We start from the raw sequence: 18,149 nt of genomic DNA on the forward strand, positions 1-18,149 counted from the left end.
TCCTACTCTGAAGTTTTATAAGGGGGTTCGTTTACATTTCATTCACTTAATTTTATTATTGCACTTTATCTATTTGCATTCATATATTTTAAGGTGGGTTTTTAGAAAGTATTTTCTTTCTCCAGTTTCAACAACACTTACGTACACCAAACTTCATTCATGTCTGTATTTTAAAGGTTTTTTTTTTCAGGTAACATTTGGACTGATTTATTAAATATTTTCTTCCTAAAAACATGGCGGAAATGCATTTCTTATTGGCTGTTGACAGTATTTTCTGATTTATGGAGTGATAAAAGAGAAATCCAAAGTCCCCTTCTGTAGAAACTGAATGTTCAGATTGATATGCAATTTAGTGCATATTGCAACTTCAAAATCTTATCACTTACATAACTTCCTTGAAAACAGTCAGTGAACTTACATATATATTAGTATTTATATTTGATCATCTCCGCTTATACAATAAAGCATCAGCATTCAGTTTTTGGTTTACATACTGTATGACACATAATCAGTCTACAAACTCATATGCCAAGTTTATATATGACATTTACTGCTTCTGTGAGAATTTATAGAAAATTCATATAATGCCAAGAAGCAGGTATGTAAAGAGGATTCAGTTCAACAGAGAAAATACAGAATTCAACAGATGTAGAAGACAAAACTGAGAAATGACACAATATTTCTGCTGTGTAGTTTTATGCTTCTTCAGATTTGCGATCATTCAGAGCTCTCTAGACACATATTGTGTTAAGTAAGGATTTTAAGCATATGGTGAATGACTATTTTTCAACATTTTTATCCAGTGCATGACTGAAGCCATCTGCTCAGTGTTTCTCTCTTTTAATTGGCTTGATTGATCGTTTCTAGTGTTTCAGCAGATCTGCTGTACTGTGTGTGTGGTGTGTGTGTGTGTGTGTGTGTGTGTGTGTGTGTGTGTGTGTGTGTGTGTGTGTGTGTGTGTGTGTGTGTGGACTGATAAGACTTTCTTCACAATCATCAGACCATTATTTTAAATATGACTGCATCTCATAAAGTCAGTCTAATCACTGAGTGGTTTATTTAGTGATTTTGTGATCACATTCAATCACATTTTTTTTTTTGCATAATATTTGTGTGTACTGTGTATATATATATATATATATATATATATATATATATATATATATATATATATATATATATATATATATATATATATATATATAATTAAAACACAATTTTAATATATTATTTATGTATGCATGTTGGTTTGTTTGTTTGTTTCTCAAACCTTATTTTACACCCATTATGTTCCTGATCCTTGATGGTTTCTGTAAAGAAATGCTCCCTAAAATTCCTCATTTTCTTTCTCATTTTGTGCATTTACTTAAATTACTGTCTGGCCAAATGATAAAAATATTTGAGAATTTTTTTTTATTTTTATTTTCCCCAAGCACATCTGAAAGAGGGACTTTTAATTTGTTACACCTGTCTGGAGGGAGCAGGTGTCTGTTTGAGGCCTTTAGTTCAGCTTCTCTTATATAATCACATCCCTGTGTTTTTCTAAATAGATTTTTTAATGAATTTTTGTGGAATAATTTTGATTAATTTGGCAGCAAACTGGATGATTTCAGTGCAAGGGAATAAACACATATTGAGGTCAGTCTGTGTACATATTTTCATTTTTTCCACTGATGCGGTCTGCTTGTGTTGAGTTGTCCAGTTTTGATTCTTGATTTCAGAATTGAATGTGTTTGTGATTGTTAAAGATTTATGAGAAACTCTTTAGTCAAGTATCTAATAATGGTGTATGAATTTAATGAGTGGATTTAGATATTTGTATATTTGTATATACAGTGTTTCTGAATCTGTAGTGTGGATTTATTTCTGATATCAAAATGATAAACACGTTAGCTGTTTTTAGCACATGCTGCTAATGAAGGAAAACACTGAACTGTTAGTGAATTATTTTAGAAATGTTCCTGTGTTTCTCATTTTCTTCTGATCTGACTGTTGCGATCTGGATTGTTAACTGCAGCAGTTCAAGTTAGAAGTAACCTCTCCTGAATATGTTCCTAGATTTAAAACAAGTTAGTGTTATATTTGGATTGGAAATATTGATATTTTATTTTATAAATATTTTTTTTCCGCCTATTTCAGTAAATGTCATTGAAATTTGCGAGCTAAGCAAGTAGTATTGCTGACAGTGTCATGTAAACATGACTGAAGACGTGAAAATACGTCATTTACACTGGAACCACACTGGGGTGCGTTTCCCAAAACCATAGTTGCTAAGTTAGCAACTTTGTTGGTTGCAATGCAATTTCCCATTGCTAACCAACAAAGCTCCGATCAGGTTAGCAACTATGGTTTTGGGAAATGCACCCCTGATTGATTCAAACTCGTGACTTCGACAGTTCAAGTGATTCACTGGCAAAAAAAAAACAGTTCAAAAGAGCCATTCATTTTCGGATTTCGACATCGCTCAGTTAAACCATTGCGTTACAAAATGATTCACTATTCGAAGCACTCTAATCGGGTCGAGTATTGCAAATCATTTCATTCAGATCGTGACTTCAGAGCGGGTTCGCAAAACATTTTGTGAATTGAATAATTCGCGACACGCGAGTCCTGATTTTTACAAATCCTTTAATAAAATTAACGATGGTTTTGCTTTATTAAAGTGTATGCTTTTTGTATAAACAGTTTTACTACAAATACCATGGTTAAACTAAATTATTTATTTTGGAGTAAAACTTTGGTTTACAAAATTGGACATAGGGCTGAATTGTAATTCAAAATGAAATCGAAATTGTGATTAGACAGAAGCTTTGATTATCATTTTTCTTAAATTTATACATGTATGTGTGTGTCTTTTATATATACATAATATACACAGTACACACACATTATAAATTAAATATTTTATTTTGGATGCGATTAATCATGATTGATCATTTGACAGCACTCATTTAAATGCTTTCATTGATTCAACGTGATTAATAATTGGCTACACGACTATGGCAAGAATATGTTATTCTTATTATTACAATTTTCATTATAATGAAGTATATCTATAATGCAATGCTAATCGACATTATCACAGCTTAGAATACTATGAAATGTGTTGCATGCCTTATTCTGTGTAAGAAGCCACATCATCTCACAGAAAGATTTATTTCAAACACTCGACTGATGTTATGAACTGAGTTTGGAGTAAAAACATGTTATTAAATATGGTATTTTCACATGCTTTCAGATGGAGCAGCATTTACTACACAGAGCCGTAGTTCACGGAGAAGCTGTGTTTTTGTAATGTGTGTTTTTAATGGTTTTTAGTTTTAGTTTTGGTCTTGTAAACCAGATGCATTAGACTGTTTGTGTAGCTGTGCGTTCATCCATGTGTTTGGACACTTGTGTCCGTGAGAGACGAAACTGGAAGCATGAATGATGTATTAGCTGGAAGCAGCTCTAATGAATCTGTCAATGCGGGGATGGAAACGTTTGTATGGCTCCTTTGTATCAATCAGACACACTTTCTCCTGGGAAATCGATCGGCAGCGGCTGCTTTACAAGCCCCGGGTCACCAGCACTTATCCTGGCCTTGTTTGTGTTGAGAGAGAGAATTTTAGGATTGAAGCAGTTTATGAGGACGTGTAGTAAGATTAGCTGTTGACTTGGTAATGCACTCATAAAGCAGGCGAGAGGATAATGGTGAGTGGGTTTTACTTAAAAAGCAATGTAATATATGAAAGGTTTTTGCATTTGCTCTGCTCTTGCAATCTTGACTCTGATTTCACTTACAAGCAAATGCTGATTCAGTAGCATTTACTGCATGAAGTATCGTTTAAATAGTAATGTAGGAGATGTTCTGTTATATTGTGAATATTGTCAGAGCAAAAGTGATATAACGGTATTCTCCTTGTATGGTATTGTTTTATTAAGGATTATGCATTCTGTATCATTTATCATGTAAAAAAATTACTTGTGTTCAGTTGCGGCTTTAAACTTTTAATTGTAATTAAATTGTCTGTACAAGTCATTTTATTTATCAATACATTTTGAATTTCATTTTTCCGTTTTCAACGTCTTAGTACTTTTGTGTTTTTATCGTTTTTTATTTTTCCCCCTTATTTCATATAGTTTTTTTTAATGGACCCCCCCCCCCCCTTCCAGTTACGTACATCATATCGAACTAAATGAAAATGAAACTTGAACTTAAGTTATAATTGTTTCGACTGGTTCCCAAGCTCCTGATGTTATTATTATCAACAATAATGTATTTTACAGTAAAATTTCAATTTATAACTAATTTATTTGCCTTTAAAACCTCTAGTTTTAAAAATACAGGTATATAATATATTACTGCTGTAAATTACAATTGTACTGTAACATCATTATTATTATTATTATTATTATTAATAACAATAATACATTTTACAGTACATATGTAATTTATACCTGTAATATATGTATGTCTTTAACACATTTAATTAAAAAAAAAGATTTATATTATTATTATTATTATGATTATATTACAATATAAATTATAATAATTCGAAAATAGACATATTAGTTATATTTCAGAAATATATCAGTTATAAATTGCAATTATGCTGTAAAAAACATGTCCTTCATGTAGTGTATAAATCTATACACTTATTTAATTAAATCGCATCCTTTCGTTTGATTGTTTCTCTAAGCTATATCACTATTATTTTGCAGCCCAATTTATTTATTTCAGTGTTACATTAATATGATTACTTAAAAGCTTTTTCTCAACTCGCAAACCTCCATTTTGGAAACCCTGAGTTAAAATAATGCAAAAAAAATATGTAGCCATGACTTATTGATTATATCATTTTATGTTTATAGTGGTAAACTCTTTTCGTGTTTATGAACAGAGATGGCGAGAGTGTTTTTATGGATTTAATTGATGAAATGTCATTCTGAAGCTGAGGAAGGTCATCAGGTGTATATGACAGGAGCTGATGGAAGAGAGATGAAGGATGCAGGAAGGTCGTAGAGATAAAAAGCAAATGCATTGTGGTTTGTAATCATAGAGCTGCAGTTATTACCACTGCATCGCTGACGAGCCCTTCAGACGAGGACGACTGCGTTACTGCACTAAACACACATGAAACACACTCACTTACCTTCATCCAGAGCTGAAGGACAGCTGGGTGATGATTCCCGTTCAACTGATGTGAAAGAAACCCTTCAGTCCTCTGCTGCAGTGACCTTAGAGCCGAAAGATTTCTCCATCCGCAACTGAATTTACCTCATTTAACACATACCTTTACATCTTTATATACCTGTACATTTTAGGACTGTTAAGTGTGCTAGATAAAGGTTTATTAGTAGTAGTAGTAGTAAACAGAAAATGAACATATTACTGAGGTTTTCTCATTTCTTGTAATTTCTGAAGAGAAACTTTTTTTTTTTTTTTTTTTTTTTACTGCACTTTGCCTTTATTGAGTTCTATTTTAGAAACGCTCCCCAAAATTCCTCAGTCTCTCAATGCTTCAAGAAGAAACGTCATTAAAACATGCCTATAAATACATTTAATCTGAAGTGCTTCCATTGCAAGTGATAATTTAGCAATTTTAATGTAAATCAATGCAGAATATTGAGCAGTGAGCTGTGGAGACTTGAGCCGCAGATGACATTAACTTTACTCTAACAATTTACTCCTCAAACTCTTTCGTTGGCGTTTTATCATGTGCTAAAAACAGTTGCTGATGTGTCACATGAAGGCTTTTCTCTACAGAGATGGTGAATGAGAAGAAGCTTTAGTGTTATTTGTGTTTATAGCACATCAGCCTGAGGAGAATCTGAAGAAACCAGATTTAAAAACTGCTTATGTTCCTTGTGCTGCTGAAAATCGTGCATCTAATTTAGTATTTCCAGTCTACAATGACTGGCCTTTTAAAAATTGCTTATAAATTATTCATTTCCAGCACAGGTTTTGTTTATTTTTGTATTTGATTGATCACGGGCCTCATTTATTGATTTGAGCTCATGAACCTCAGTTTTTGAGAAAAAAAATAAATAATAATAATTTATGGTTAAATTTGGTGTTCATTTAAAGGGGTCATGAACTACCGTTTCAAGATTTTCACATCAAAAAAAGCATCATAATTTAGAAGTAATAGACTATTTTCTGTCCTGTTTTTGATCCCTTCATCAGAATGCACAGCATCATCTTTTAGTTTCAATCTTTCTGAAAATCCCCCATCAAATTGTGCCTAGTTTTTAACCGCATTGCATTCGATTAATCGTGCAGCCCTAGTTTAGTTTCTGTGTAGACCTGCGTTTTTGGCACAAATTGGTGGGTGAGACAGGGATGCGTTTTCCAAAAGCATCATTAGCCAACCATGGTCACAAGTTCTGTTGTTACCAGCATAGTTCAATGATTCAAACAAATGTTCACAATCAGCATCACAAACTCATGTGGTCAAAACTACAGCTCTCGACCTGTGGTTAGAAACATAGTTTCTTGTTAGTAAGATATACTGTATATGGGCTTAAAAAATATGGTCTTGGGCACAGTAAGCAAGCTTACATGCAGTATTATCTGTATCTTCAATTCTATCTAAAAATAAAATGCAAGGAAATAAAAATAGTAAATTAGTCAGTAGTTAACATGTTTAATTCAGCAGCATCTTTAGAGATCTCTAATCAGCTAAACAGCATAAGTTATTCCTCCACCAAGTGCGTGTGACTTCATTAACAGTGGACCTATGTTGTTTGACCAATGTGGTTCAAATGGCAGGTATGTGACCATGTTCATGAAACAGTTGTAACTGAGTGGTTAATTTTCAAAACAAAGCATCATACTATGGCGATTAATCAGCGAGTTACATTGTTGTTTGGGGAACGCACCCCAGGGCTGTAGAATCGGAGGGCGGGGCTAAACAGGCAGTGATGTAGAATATATAATAACTTATAATAACAGAGCCGTAGATCACTTACAAGCTATGCAATATCACGTTCATTATCTTAGATGAATCGCCTTCGATAATGAACGCGATATTGCGTAGTTTGTAAGTGATCTACGGCTCTGTTATTATAAGCAGGTGATGGAGATTTAGCGGTAATCACGGAACCAGATTTACTGACTAGATGATGATCATATCGTTAGATATATCGCCCAGCCCTATTTTAGACTAACAAGAAAGTTTTGAGTTCTGAAACTTAGATGTTTTTATAGTACAATGACTTCTTGTGTCAAAAGATCATGGGAATTTAGATTTTTTAGTTCATGACCCCTTTATAAACTGAAAATAAGCTCAGATCAATGAGGGCTACGATCAACCAGTTCCAAAAAGGTTGGTCCTTGGGGATAATATAGCATAATGAGAGATTTTTAAATTCTCATTTTTAAAGGCTGGTTATATTTTGAGTAGTCTAACAAGGTGCAGAAAAGTTTAAAGTTTTATACATTTGAGGGGGTGGGGGGGTTATATATTGTGTCAGCAAATTCATTAAGTTTTAGTCTAATGCGATGATGTTAAGTAGCCTTTTTGTGTCAAAATGACCAGAACACGACATAAGATCCAGTGTTCGAGTGAACACAAACTCATCTGCCCTCATTTTCCTCAACAGAATCTTGACAGTACGTTTTCCTTTTCTGTTTGATTAGCATCAGTTCAAGAGCCTACTGAGATGAAGAGCTGAATAAATCATGATCACTTTAGCTCGTATTTAGGATGAGAGATGTGATACAGACTAAACGCACGTCACGAGCTGCAGTGAAAGTGCTGCGTATCAGTAGTGTTGGGTGTTACTACAGTAGTTACATTAATTTGATTACCGTAAGTACTGTAATTTGATTACTTATCCCTCGAAAAAGTAAAGTAGGGGATTACTCTTATTTTTTTTTCTGTAATTTAATTACAGTAACTTAATACTGTGTATAGACTGTAGAACATTTAGACACAATACAATAGTGTCAGTCTCAGTAATGTTTGTTGGCCTTGGCTGCTCTCAGACACAAAATATCAGCATTTATTTCCTCCAAGGATGCATTAGTGCCCATCATGACTGTCGTTTTTATCTTTAAGTCTGTCTGATTTAGCAAATATTCATGTGCATTGCATTCATGGATTTTTTTAGACGCATTCAACCATAAAAACTCACAAAAACATTGACCCCTCATAGACAGTACTGACATAATTATGATTTTTTTAATGTATTTGAAAGTCTCTTCTGCTCACCAAGGCTGCATTTAATTAATCAAAAATACAGTAAAAATTGTGAAATATTTTTAAATTTAAAATGACTGTTTTCTATGTGAACATCTGTTTAAATATAATTTATAACTGTGGTCAAATCTGAATTTTCAGCATCAGTTACTAGTGTCACATGATCTTCAGAAATCATTCTAATATGCTGAATTGAAGCTCAAGAAACATTTCTGATTATTATCAATGTTGAAAACAGTTGTGCTGCTGAATATATATATATATATATATATATATATATATATATATATATATATATATATATATATATATATATATATATATATATATATATATATATATATATATATATTTATAAACACAATTTAACTATTTTTTATATTTTGGATCAAATAAATAAAGACTTGGTAAGCAAAAGAGGCTCTTTCAAAAAAAACAAAAACAAAAAAAATGGAATTATTTTTGACCAGAAGTGTACAAGAAATCTTTTAATTTTTACTGTTATTATCTTGCTTCTATTTTAATTTTAATTAATATCTTAATAGTTGGTGCTTATCTTAACACAAAAATATTTTAATAAATGTAAATCACTATGATTAAGGCGAACTGGATTTTATTAAGCATTGCTGAGTTTTTTTTCAGTTCTGGCCAGGAATGTTTATTTCAGTGAAATTGTTCTTGTGATTTACATTTACATTACATTTATTCATTTAGCAGACACTTTTATTCAAAGCAACTTACAGATGAGGACAGAGAAAGCAATCAAAAACAACAAAAAGAGCAATGATATATAAGTGCTATAACAAGTCTCGGTTAGGTTAACACAGTACACATAGCATGGGATTTTAAATAATATAATATAAAGAAAACTGATAGAATAAAAAAAAAGAATAGAGCAAGCTAGTGTTAGAGGTCATTTACACATACAGACACACACACACAATTGCATAATTAATGAAAAGAAAATAGAATATAAAAAGATTAGAAAGGTAGTTAGATTTTTTTAAAGAATAGAATTAGAATAGTGAGTGTTAAAGTTAGAGGGTCAAATAAAGATGGAAGAGATGTGTTTTAAGCCGATTCTTGAAGATGGCTAAGGACTCAGCTGCTCGGATTGAGTTGGGGAGGTCATTCCACCAGGAGGAACATTTAACATTTAAGTCCAAAAAAGTGACTTTGTGCTTCTTTGGGATGAACAATCAAGCGATGTTCACTTGCAGAACGCAAGCTTCTAGAGGGCAGAAGTCTGAAGTAACAAATTTAGGTAAATGGGTGCAGAGCCAGTGGTAGTTTTGTAGGCAAACATCAATGCCTTGAATTTTATACGAGAAGCTATTGGAAGCCAGTGCAAATTGATAAACAGAGGTGTGACGTGTATTCTTTTTGGCTCATTAAAAATTAATCTTAGTTCTGAATTAATTGTAACGGTTTGATAGAATTGGCTGGAAGACCTGCCAAGTGGGCATTGCAATAGTCCAGCCTGGACAGAACAAGAGCTTGAACAAGGAGTTGTGCAGCATGTTCCGAAAGAAAGGGCAATTCTGTCTTGGCAAGGTTGAGTTGAAGGTGATGGATGGTCCATCATCCAGGAAGAAATGTCTGTTAGACAAGCTGAGATGCGAATAGCTACCGTTGGATCATCAGGATGGAATGAGAGGTAGAGTTGAGTGTCATCAGCATAGCAGTGGTATGAAAAGCCATGTTTCTGAATGACAGAACCTAATGATGCCATGTAGACAGAGAAGAAAAGTGGTCCAAGAACTGAGCCCGGAGGCACTCCAGTAGTTAGATGCTGTGACTTGGACACCTCACCTCTCCAAGATACTTTGAAGGACCTATCTGATAGGTAAGACTCAAACCATTGAAGTGTGGTTCCTGAGATGCCTTTTGCCAGTAGGGTTGATAGGAGGATCGGGTGGTTAACCGTGTCAAAAGCAGACAGGACAGATCAAGCAGGATAAGTACTGAAGATTTGGATTCCGCTCTTGCCAGTCTTAGAGCTTCAACAACTGAGAGCAAAGCAGTCTCAGTTGAATGTCCACTTCTGAAGCCAGATTGGTTGCTGTCAAGGAGGTTGTTGTGTGTGAGAAATGTAGAGACTTGGTTGAACACAGCTCGTTCAAGTGTTTTTGCAATGAAAGGAAGAAGGGAAACTGGTGATTTATCTTTCAGAATAGCATGCACTGATAAATCATGAATTATTAAAGTAAATGGAGTCGGTTGTGATTTTTTGTTGAGGTTAGGAGATGTTCATTTGCGTTATTGTAGCACAGCCGTGAGTTTCTGATGAAACTCATTGAGACTCTCTGGGTTTCTGACACGCCAAAGAAAATATCGACTCCTTGGGAAAAACAATAAGCACATTTCAGATCCAATCACAGGTGGAGATGTGACGAGGCTGCTAGTAATCACGTGAAAGAGATGTGTGAAGAAGTTGCAACAACACAATAAATAATTGAGCAGCATTCAATTTAAAGCGCTGTGTGGAAATGAGTGTAACGGGGATGATCTCTGATTCATAAAGCACACGCTGCGTTCCTCAAGCCATCAGAAACCTCTGTCATGTGTGTCAGGAGTAAAGAGTTTGCACACTGTCATACTCTCTCACTGTTTCTCCTGCATCAGTCACTGTGAATGCATTTTAATTCTGTTCATACATTATCTGCGAATAAAACCTGTGAAAAAATTTAATTCATACTAAACGGTGTGGAGAAGCACTCTCTGGAGACTCTCGTCCAAGAATCATGGTGCTGAATGATGTTCCTGCACTGAAACTCATCTGCTTTCATCATTTCCTTCTCAGAATGATTAATAAAAGCACATGAGAGCACTGGTATCTGTGGGAAATTGATGACAGAAAAGACTTCTTTAAATAATCTGAGAGCTTCATCCATCCTGCTCCATCGCGGGGGTTTTATGGCCTCCATTGTTCATGTCGTGGCATTCTTTTAGTCCTTTGATGATAATCAAGAGTTATTTGAGATTAAATATTCCCTTTGACACAGTTAATGAAGTGAATACCATAGTACAGTGACTTTGTGTGGAAGGTAGTAATTGTTTTTGGACATGTAACTTGTAGTCTTTTGTATTCACCAAGACTGCATTTATTTGATCAAAAATACAGTAAAAAATCTGAAATTTTACTACAATTTAAAATAGCCATTTTCTATGTGAATCTCTGTTAAAGTGTAATTTCTGAAGATCATGTGACACTGAAGACTGGAGGAATGATGATGAAAATACAGCTGCGCATCACAGAAATAAATTACACTTTAACAGAGATTCACACAGAAAAAGATGTTTTAAATTCTAAAAATATTTCACAATTTAACTGCATTTTTAATCAAATAAATGTAGCCTTGGAGAGCAGAAGAGACTACATTGTATATTCGATTACCACAGTTATCTGGACATTTGTTTCAAGTCGTACCATCCTGTAAAATACCCAGATGCACCACTTTCACCTGCTCAACCAGAAAATGTGTACAAATCCCACAGACACATTTATGTACATTTATGCATTTTGTAGATGCTTTTATCCAAAGTTGATCACTGTTGATGTTTTGCAGAAACAAATGCATGACCATGTTTCTTCTTATCTTTCTCTGAGTAAAGCAACACGAATTCTCCAAGTGCAAAAAAGAGAGGAGAGCTTTGTAAATTAATCTCTTTCATTTTGATGATATGCTTTCGCTGTTACAGCTTCTGCCGCAACACAGGGTTCCCTTCATTCTCAAAGAGCTGCTTCATGTTATTAAAAACTGCTGCTGCGACCAGCGCATCAGTTCAGGGTTTACACAAATGAACTTCATGTAGTGCCAAGTCTGTTTGATTAAATGTGTGAAGGAGCAACAGAACAGCACTGAAACACATGGGTTCTGTTAGTAACTAATGCAGTTTAATACATTTGAATAATCTCTGTCAATTCAGACCTCCAATCTAAAATACAGTGTTATTTTCTGTGATTTCTAGAAGAATGAAAGACATTGATAATAGAAACTGAATAAAAAAACATAAATGTTAACAAATATGCAATTATGCATGCATATACTTGCTTTGCATTAAAAACAAACTTAATCCATGCCTTTTCTTTAAATTTCTAAATGTTTATTTGAACATGAGTTTATGTGCATGTGCACAATCATCAGCATTGCATCTGAATGTTATATACAATACAAAATAGTATTCTAACTATTTTTAGCATTCATTAAAATCAATATGCAGTGTTGTGCTTTCACAATTTCAGAAGTTATTCTTCCGAGGAGCGTTTATTTCTTCATTGCATTGCATTATATGTTTGGATCATTTAAATGTCATCTTACAAAGACATATTATTGAAGATATAGAATATATAGATCATTTTAAGTCTGTATCTGCTCTACTGTTACAAAGATCTCTTTGATTTACACCACAAGCAGCAGAATGCCATTATAGAAAAATCAGCATCTGCTGGAAATTGCATATTTCTGAGCTGTTTTTACTTCATATTCCTCACTATATCAGGTTATATTAGCCATAAAAGCATGATGCATCAGACAAAGAGATTCTTTTTAGTTATTTAGTCTAAAGCTTCTTTTTTATGGAAGACTATCATTTCATATAACAGGCTTTACAGGGTTAAACAGGCTTATATAAGATGTGATCACTAGTTATTCTTTGTAAACAATGCTTTGAAACAATGTGTATCATGAAAATAAATATATTTGAGTGAAATAACCTGTTCAAATCAAGCTATATGTTGTTTACTAACAATAATGGAACCATTTCCTTCAAAAACTAGTTTGGCTGCTGTCCTTGGTGCTGAACGTCGCCTTCATAAACACAGAACAATCCACTGAGGAACTGAGGCTTTTTCAGAAACATTTACAGTCAGTGTGAAAAGAGAGATGTCTTATGGAGACAAATTCAAATAAACATCACCCTTTCGATCAGATTAAGAGTATGTGCTGTAGATGTGAGTGCTGCATTGAAGAGCTGCCGGAATGTAATTGGGATGCTGCAGTGCACTCTGGGTAAAAGACGCTTTCAGCTCCAGCCCTGAGTCACGTATGGAAATCACACCATGACTGAAGAAGCGCCTGGTTTTGTGAATGAAACTCCTGGCTGCTCACAGACTGATCTCTCTCTTCCCGGAGCAGACGAATGCTGGCGGCAGGCTTTCTAAGCACAGGCACTCATTACACATGACCTTATACCAGAGCCGCTGCGCTCCAGTCTGAGGTTCTGGACATCAACAGCCTCTAGCTGATGGGAACTGAGACTCTCAGAGCTACAGCAGACATGTTTACTTCTCTAAAGGCTGAATTATTTCTCTTCATCATGTTGTCTGATTTGATGGGGGTTCCAGCCTGTAACTTCCAACATCAGAATGTTGTAAATGTAACAGGGATTGCACATAATGTTCAGCATCAGTTATTAGTGTTTATGTATTATTAATGTTTATTTCTTTATTTATTTAATATATATAGATATATATGTATGTATGTATGTGTGTGTGTTTGTATATGTGTATATGTATCATTGTCTTATATATTTATATTTTTATGAAAATTACACAATCACAATTGTATGATTTATTTACCATTTATTTTATAAGTGGGACTATCCAGTGATGCTACTGTGGATTTTTTTTTATATTATATTATATTATATTATTTTTTTATTTTATTTTATATTTATTATTATTAAATTTTTATGGGATTACACAATGTTTAAAGAAAAAAAAAAGTTTATTATCATAAGTTGTTATGATGATGTTGTACTATCCAGTGATTTTATATAATAAAAGTAGAATTTTTATTTTATTTTATATTTAGTGCTTTTTATTATGTGTTTTATTATAATACATGTTTATGGGATTGCATGGTGTTCAAAAAATGGGATATTTACTTATTGCAACTATTATCCAATGCATTATTTGATTTTATATTTTTATTGACATACATTTTATGGTATTTTATTTTTTATTATAATATTTTACCAATGTTTATTAGATTGTTTTATGATGTTTTAAATGTTAGTGGTACTATTTTATTGTTGTTGTTTATCAAGCGGAGTAGAAAAAAGATTTTTGTCCAAGTTATCATGACCAGTTTTGAAATGGTTTTCAACCCAACTTAGTATTTTTAGCACATCTTTTGATTTTAAAATGTATTTGCAAAAACACTGTCTCTGCATTAACATCTGCTTATCGCTTTAATCCTAAATGTGTTTTCAGAGGCCAAAACAACATGTTGTTCTTGGTCTTCAGCATCCGCAGTAGACACTGACATATTCCCCACTATCCTAACAGATAAAGAGGCGAAGCTCTTCTCAGGCTGATGATGCTGATAACCCCTGTGCTTCTGTGCCGTGTTATCAGACTGCTCTTAAGCTGATGTTAGGGAGTTGTGCTGCTCACAATCATTTCCACCTCTGCGGCAGACCACAGACAAGCAGAAACCCTGCTTCCTCCAGCACTTTGCCCTTCTCTCTCGAGCTGACACGCGTCTGCGCATCTGATGCACATGTGTTTCTCCGTTTGCAGAACACGGTGGCCATCGCCTCCATACATTTCCCGCTGGCTACCCCTCGGTCTGTGCAGAACTCCACCTGTAAGCTGCAGCTGATCGTCTTCCGCAATGGAAAACTCTTTCCGTGCACGGGGAATTCGTCAAATCTTGCGGACGATGGCAAGCGCAGAAGCGTTTCGACACCAGTTGCGTTCACCAAATTAGGTAAAACTGCGATTTTTCCTATGCATTGCATTCGTGCATCCTATTTGTCACCATTAAAGTGGTTTGCAATTGAATTTTTGTTGTTGTTAGCGTCACATGCAGTTATGATAAAGCACGCGCGTGCTTGCACTATGGTGCAACTGTCGCGTTGCAATTGTGCACGAGTTGAATTGCGTGCGCAATTCATCTTATTTGTTAAATTTTGTGATGTGCATGTGCGGGATTGCATGCATCAGCTTCCATATAGATGCAGCACTTGAGGAGTTTCCACTCGGGTTGTTACTTGACGCAATGTGTTGCTCTCCTGTACAGATGGGTGTAGCCCCGGGAGCCCCGTGCAGCCGGTTACCGTCGCTCTCCGGCACTTCTCGTTGGGTGTAGACCCCACCGCGGCATACTGGGATTTTGACCTGCTGGATGGACACGGCGGCTGGCGCGCGGAAGGCTGCCACATAACGGGCTCGGCGCACAACACGACCACCATCCACTGCGCGCACCACAACAACCTCGCCGTGCTCATGGTAAGAGTCCCGCTCGACCAACTCGGAGTAGCCTATGTCTATTGTAGAGACGCAGAGCCAATGAAACACGGCGAGCATGTAAATAGCAGCAAGGGCGAATGGTGTGAGGTGTGGATTGGGTGCACGTGATAATGAGGTATACATGTCAAGTGACCAGTGCGAATTTAATTCAGTGCACGTTTAGTTGTTTAGCGTGTTTTGCATTGAGTGCATTGAGGTCCAGAATTCAAAATAGCACTTTAGTCCAAAAAATATCCAATAAAGATGTGCCGGTCTGCTATTGGAGTATCCAAGATAATATGGAAGCAAGTGCAATCATAAAAGAATCCTCTAATGCCATCTTTACACTGCAAAGCCGGCTCAGAAGCGGCTTATGTACCATGTAAAAGTAGATTTAGTTTTTCATTCTGCACTTTTACCCAGAAAAATAAATGTTAAAATATGAATCTATAAACATGAAAATACAAAGCTGTAAATTAATGTTGTTTGAATGTTTTTTTAAATAAATTAAATATAATAATAAAAAATAAATACAATTAAAATAGAAAATACAAACATTATTAATTAATTAATTAATTAATTAATTAATTAATTAATTAATTAATTAATTAATTAATTAATTAATTAATTAATTAATTAATTAATTAATAAGTGAACGGTAGTGTTATTTAAATAAGTTATGAATATTAAAATATGAACCTAGAAACATGGAAACGTGGAAGTTCTAAAAAAATATAAAGATATTAAAATGCACAAGTAATTTCATTAAAATGATTTTTAAATATGATTCTAAAAATATGAAAATAAAAAGTTATAAATAAAAAATTTAAATAATAATAAATAGTATATATATATATTGTTGAAAAGTTGAAATAATGTAAAATTTACATTTAGAAATTATTTAAATATTCATGCATTATAGAGATAAACACACACATACACAAACACAAATTGCATTTAAACAACTTAAAAAAATAGAAATAAATAAATAACCTAAAAATAAAAATAATATACAATGCAGTAAAAATTAAGTGATCACTGTCATGGCAACGGCTAAGTTTAAGGCAGCTCTGAAGCTGCATCACTTTTCAAAGCAGCATCATCAGAGCCGCCTCTGCATGTTTATTCCTGCTTTTCTGCTGCACTGGGTCTTTCCACGGAATTGGGAGCAGCTTTAACTCACTCCAGATCCTTCAGGATCAACTGAAATCAATTCTCAATACAAACGGAGAATAAAAGAGTCTGCGCGTATCCAGCCGGATCTTATTTGATTCTTAGAGGATTCGTGACTCATCCCGTTAGGATTGCTTCCAATGATAGAAACGCCAACAGAAATCCTTCACGATTTATTCGGCAAGGGAAGGATCTCGGAAAGCCCTTATACAACAACTTTTCCTTAAAGGCGCACGGCTGGATTTGCGTCAAACGCAGTAACTCTTGTTAAGGATGTTTCTCCATCGGCTCAGCTTTGAGTCTGACTCACTCCAGAAGGACTGAAGCTCTAATAAGTGCTATAAGCCTCAGGTAAATGAGTAATTAACAAGAGCACTTCCCTTTATTCTTCATGGCGCTTTTACGCGCAGCTCAGCGGACGCGTAATGACTCTGTCGGTCTCCGCTCGGGATATGTGGGATTTTACCGTGTGGAAGTGATTTGATGTGGATTTTGAGAGCCGAATGTTCGCCGACGAGTGGGACTCCATCGACTGGGAGGTCAGTCCGGTGCACCTCAGCGCTTTATGCATCCAAGCATGACGCGAATGCGTGCGTTGTGCATGAAAAATCAAAGTGTTTCTCGCATAATAGAGCTGGATTGAATCGAATTCGAGATGATCGATTCTGGTCGTGCGTGGAGACCTGAGTGTGTTTCTACAGTGAATGAAATCATGCTTTGAACTTGACGTGTTAAAAGAGGTGAAAGCGTTGCATCGCGTGTTGTTTAGCTGTGTGTGTGTGTGTGTGTGTGAGAGAGAGAGAGAGAGAGAGCTGATGCAGTCACCACACCCGCAGTCCGCAGTGTTTGAGAAAAGAGGCTTTCAGTCCGTTTGCGACGCGCGTTTAAACGCGTTCTGAACGCGAGTGCGGTGTAAACTGGTTTGCGTTTGTGAACCTGTTGCGCTGCAGATGCTCCAGAATCAGATCAGGCTCTGTTCTCCAGTGCTGTCGCTTTACACTGACTGGGATCTTGTTCAGTGCTAGATTCCTGACTGTCATATACAGCTGAAGTAAATCAAAGATTTGGTTTTCTTCTCCCAGATGTGTTTTTACTGTCGATCATCAGTAGTTTTGTCATCTCCACAAAAATGGCTAAAATGAAATTGTGAACCTTTTTGTGATATTTGCAAATAAATAAATAAATAAATAAAAAATGCAATGCCCAGAGTTGCGTTTGTATACCAGTTTTACAGTTATAATTTAATATGTTGAGCTAAATGTTGTTAATTTTTGCTTCTATTCAGATTATTTGATCATATTATCAATGCATCAATATTCTAAGACAATATTCTCAAAATCCAAACAAACCTTTATTAATAAAGCTTAAAGTAATCATCTGATAATATGTTGAGCTGGTTAAATTACATTTACTGATTAAATACAAAATTAAGGTTCTACCCACATGTCAAAAGTGCATAAATAATATAATTTTAATATTTTTTTTAAATTTTAAAATCTGTAACATGAAAATACAAAGTTGTAAATTAAAAATAAAAATATATATATAAAAAA

General features: G+C 34.7%; 1 protein-coding gene across 1 annotated transcript in view; it reads left to right on the forward strand.

The window, feature by feature from the left end:
- The window catches only part of LOC132156691 (adhesion G protein-coupled receptor A3), a 132,794-nt gene that overhangs the window by 80,876 nt on the left and 33,769 nt on the right, over window positions 1-18,149 (forward strand). Inside the window, exons 13-14 of the mRNA XM_059565634.1 lie at window positions 14,713-14,902; window positions 15,215-15,423. Coding sequence (XP_059421617.1) covers window positions 14,713-14,902; window positions 15,215-15,423 — 399 coding nt within the window. The remainder of the gene's footprint in view (window positions 1-14,712; window positions 14,903-15,214; window positions 15,424-18,149) is intronic.

The sequence above is a fragment of the Carassius carassius genome, chromosome 14 (genome assembly GCF_963082965.1).
Source record: "Carassius carassius chromosome 14, fCarCar2.1, whole genome shotgun sequence".
NCBI classification, from domain to species: domain Eukaryota; kingdom Metazoa; phylum Chordata; class Actinopteri; order Cypriniformes; family Cyprinidae; genus Carassius; species Carassius carassius.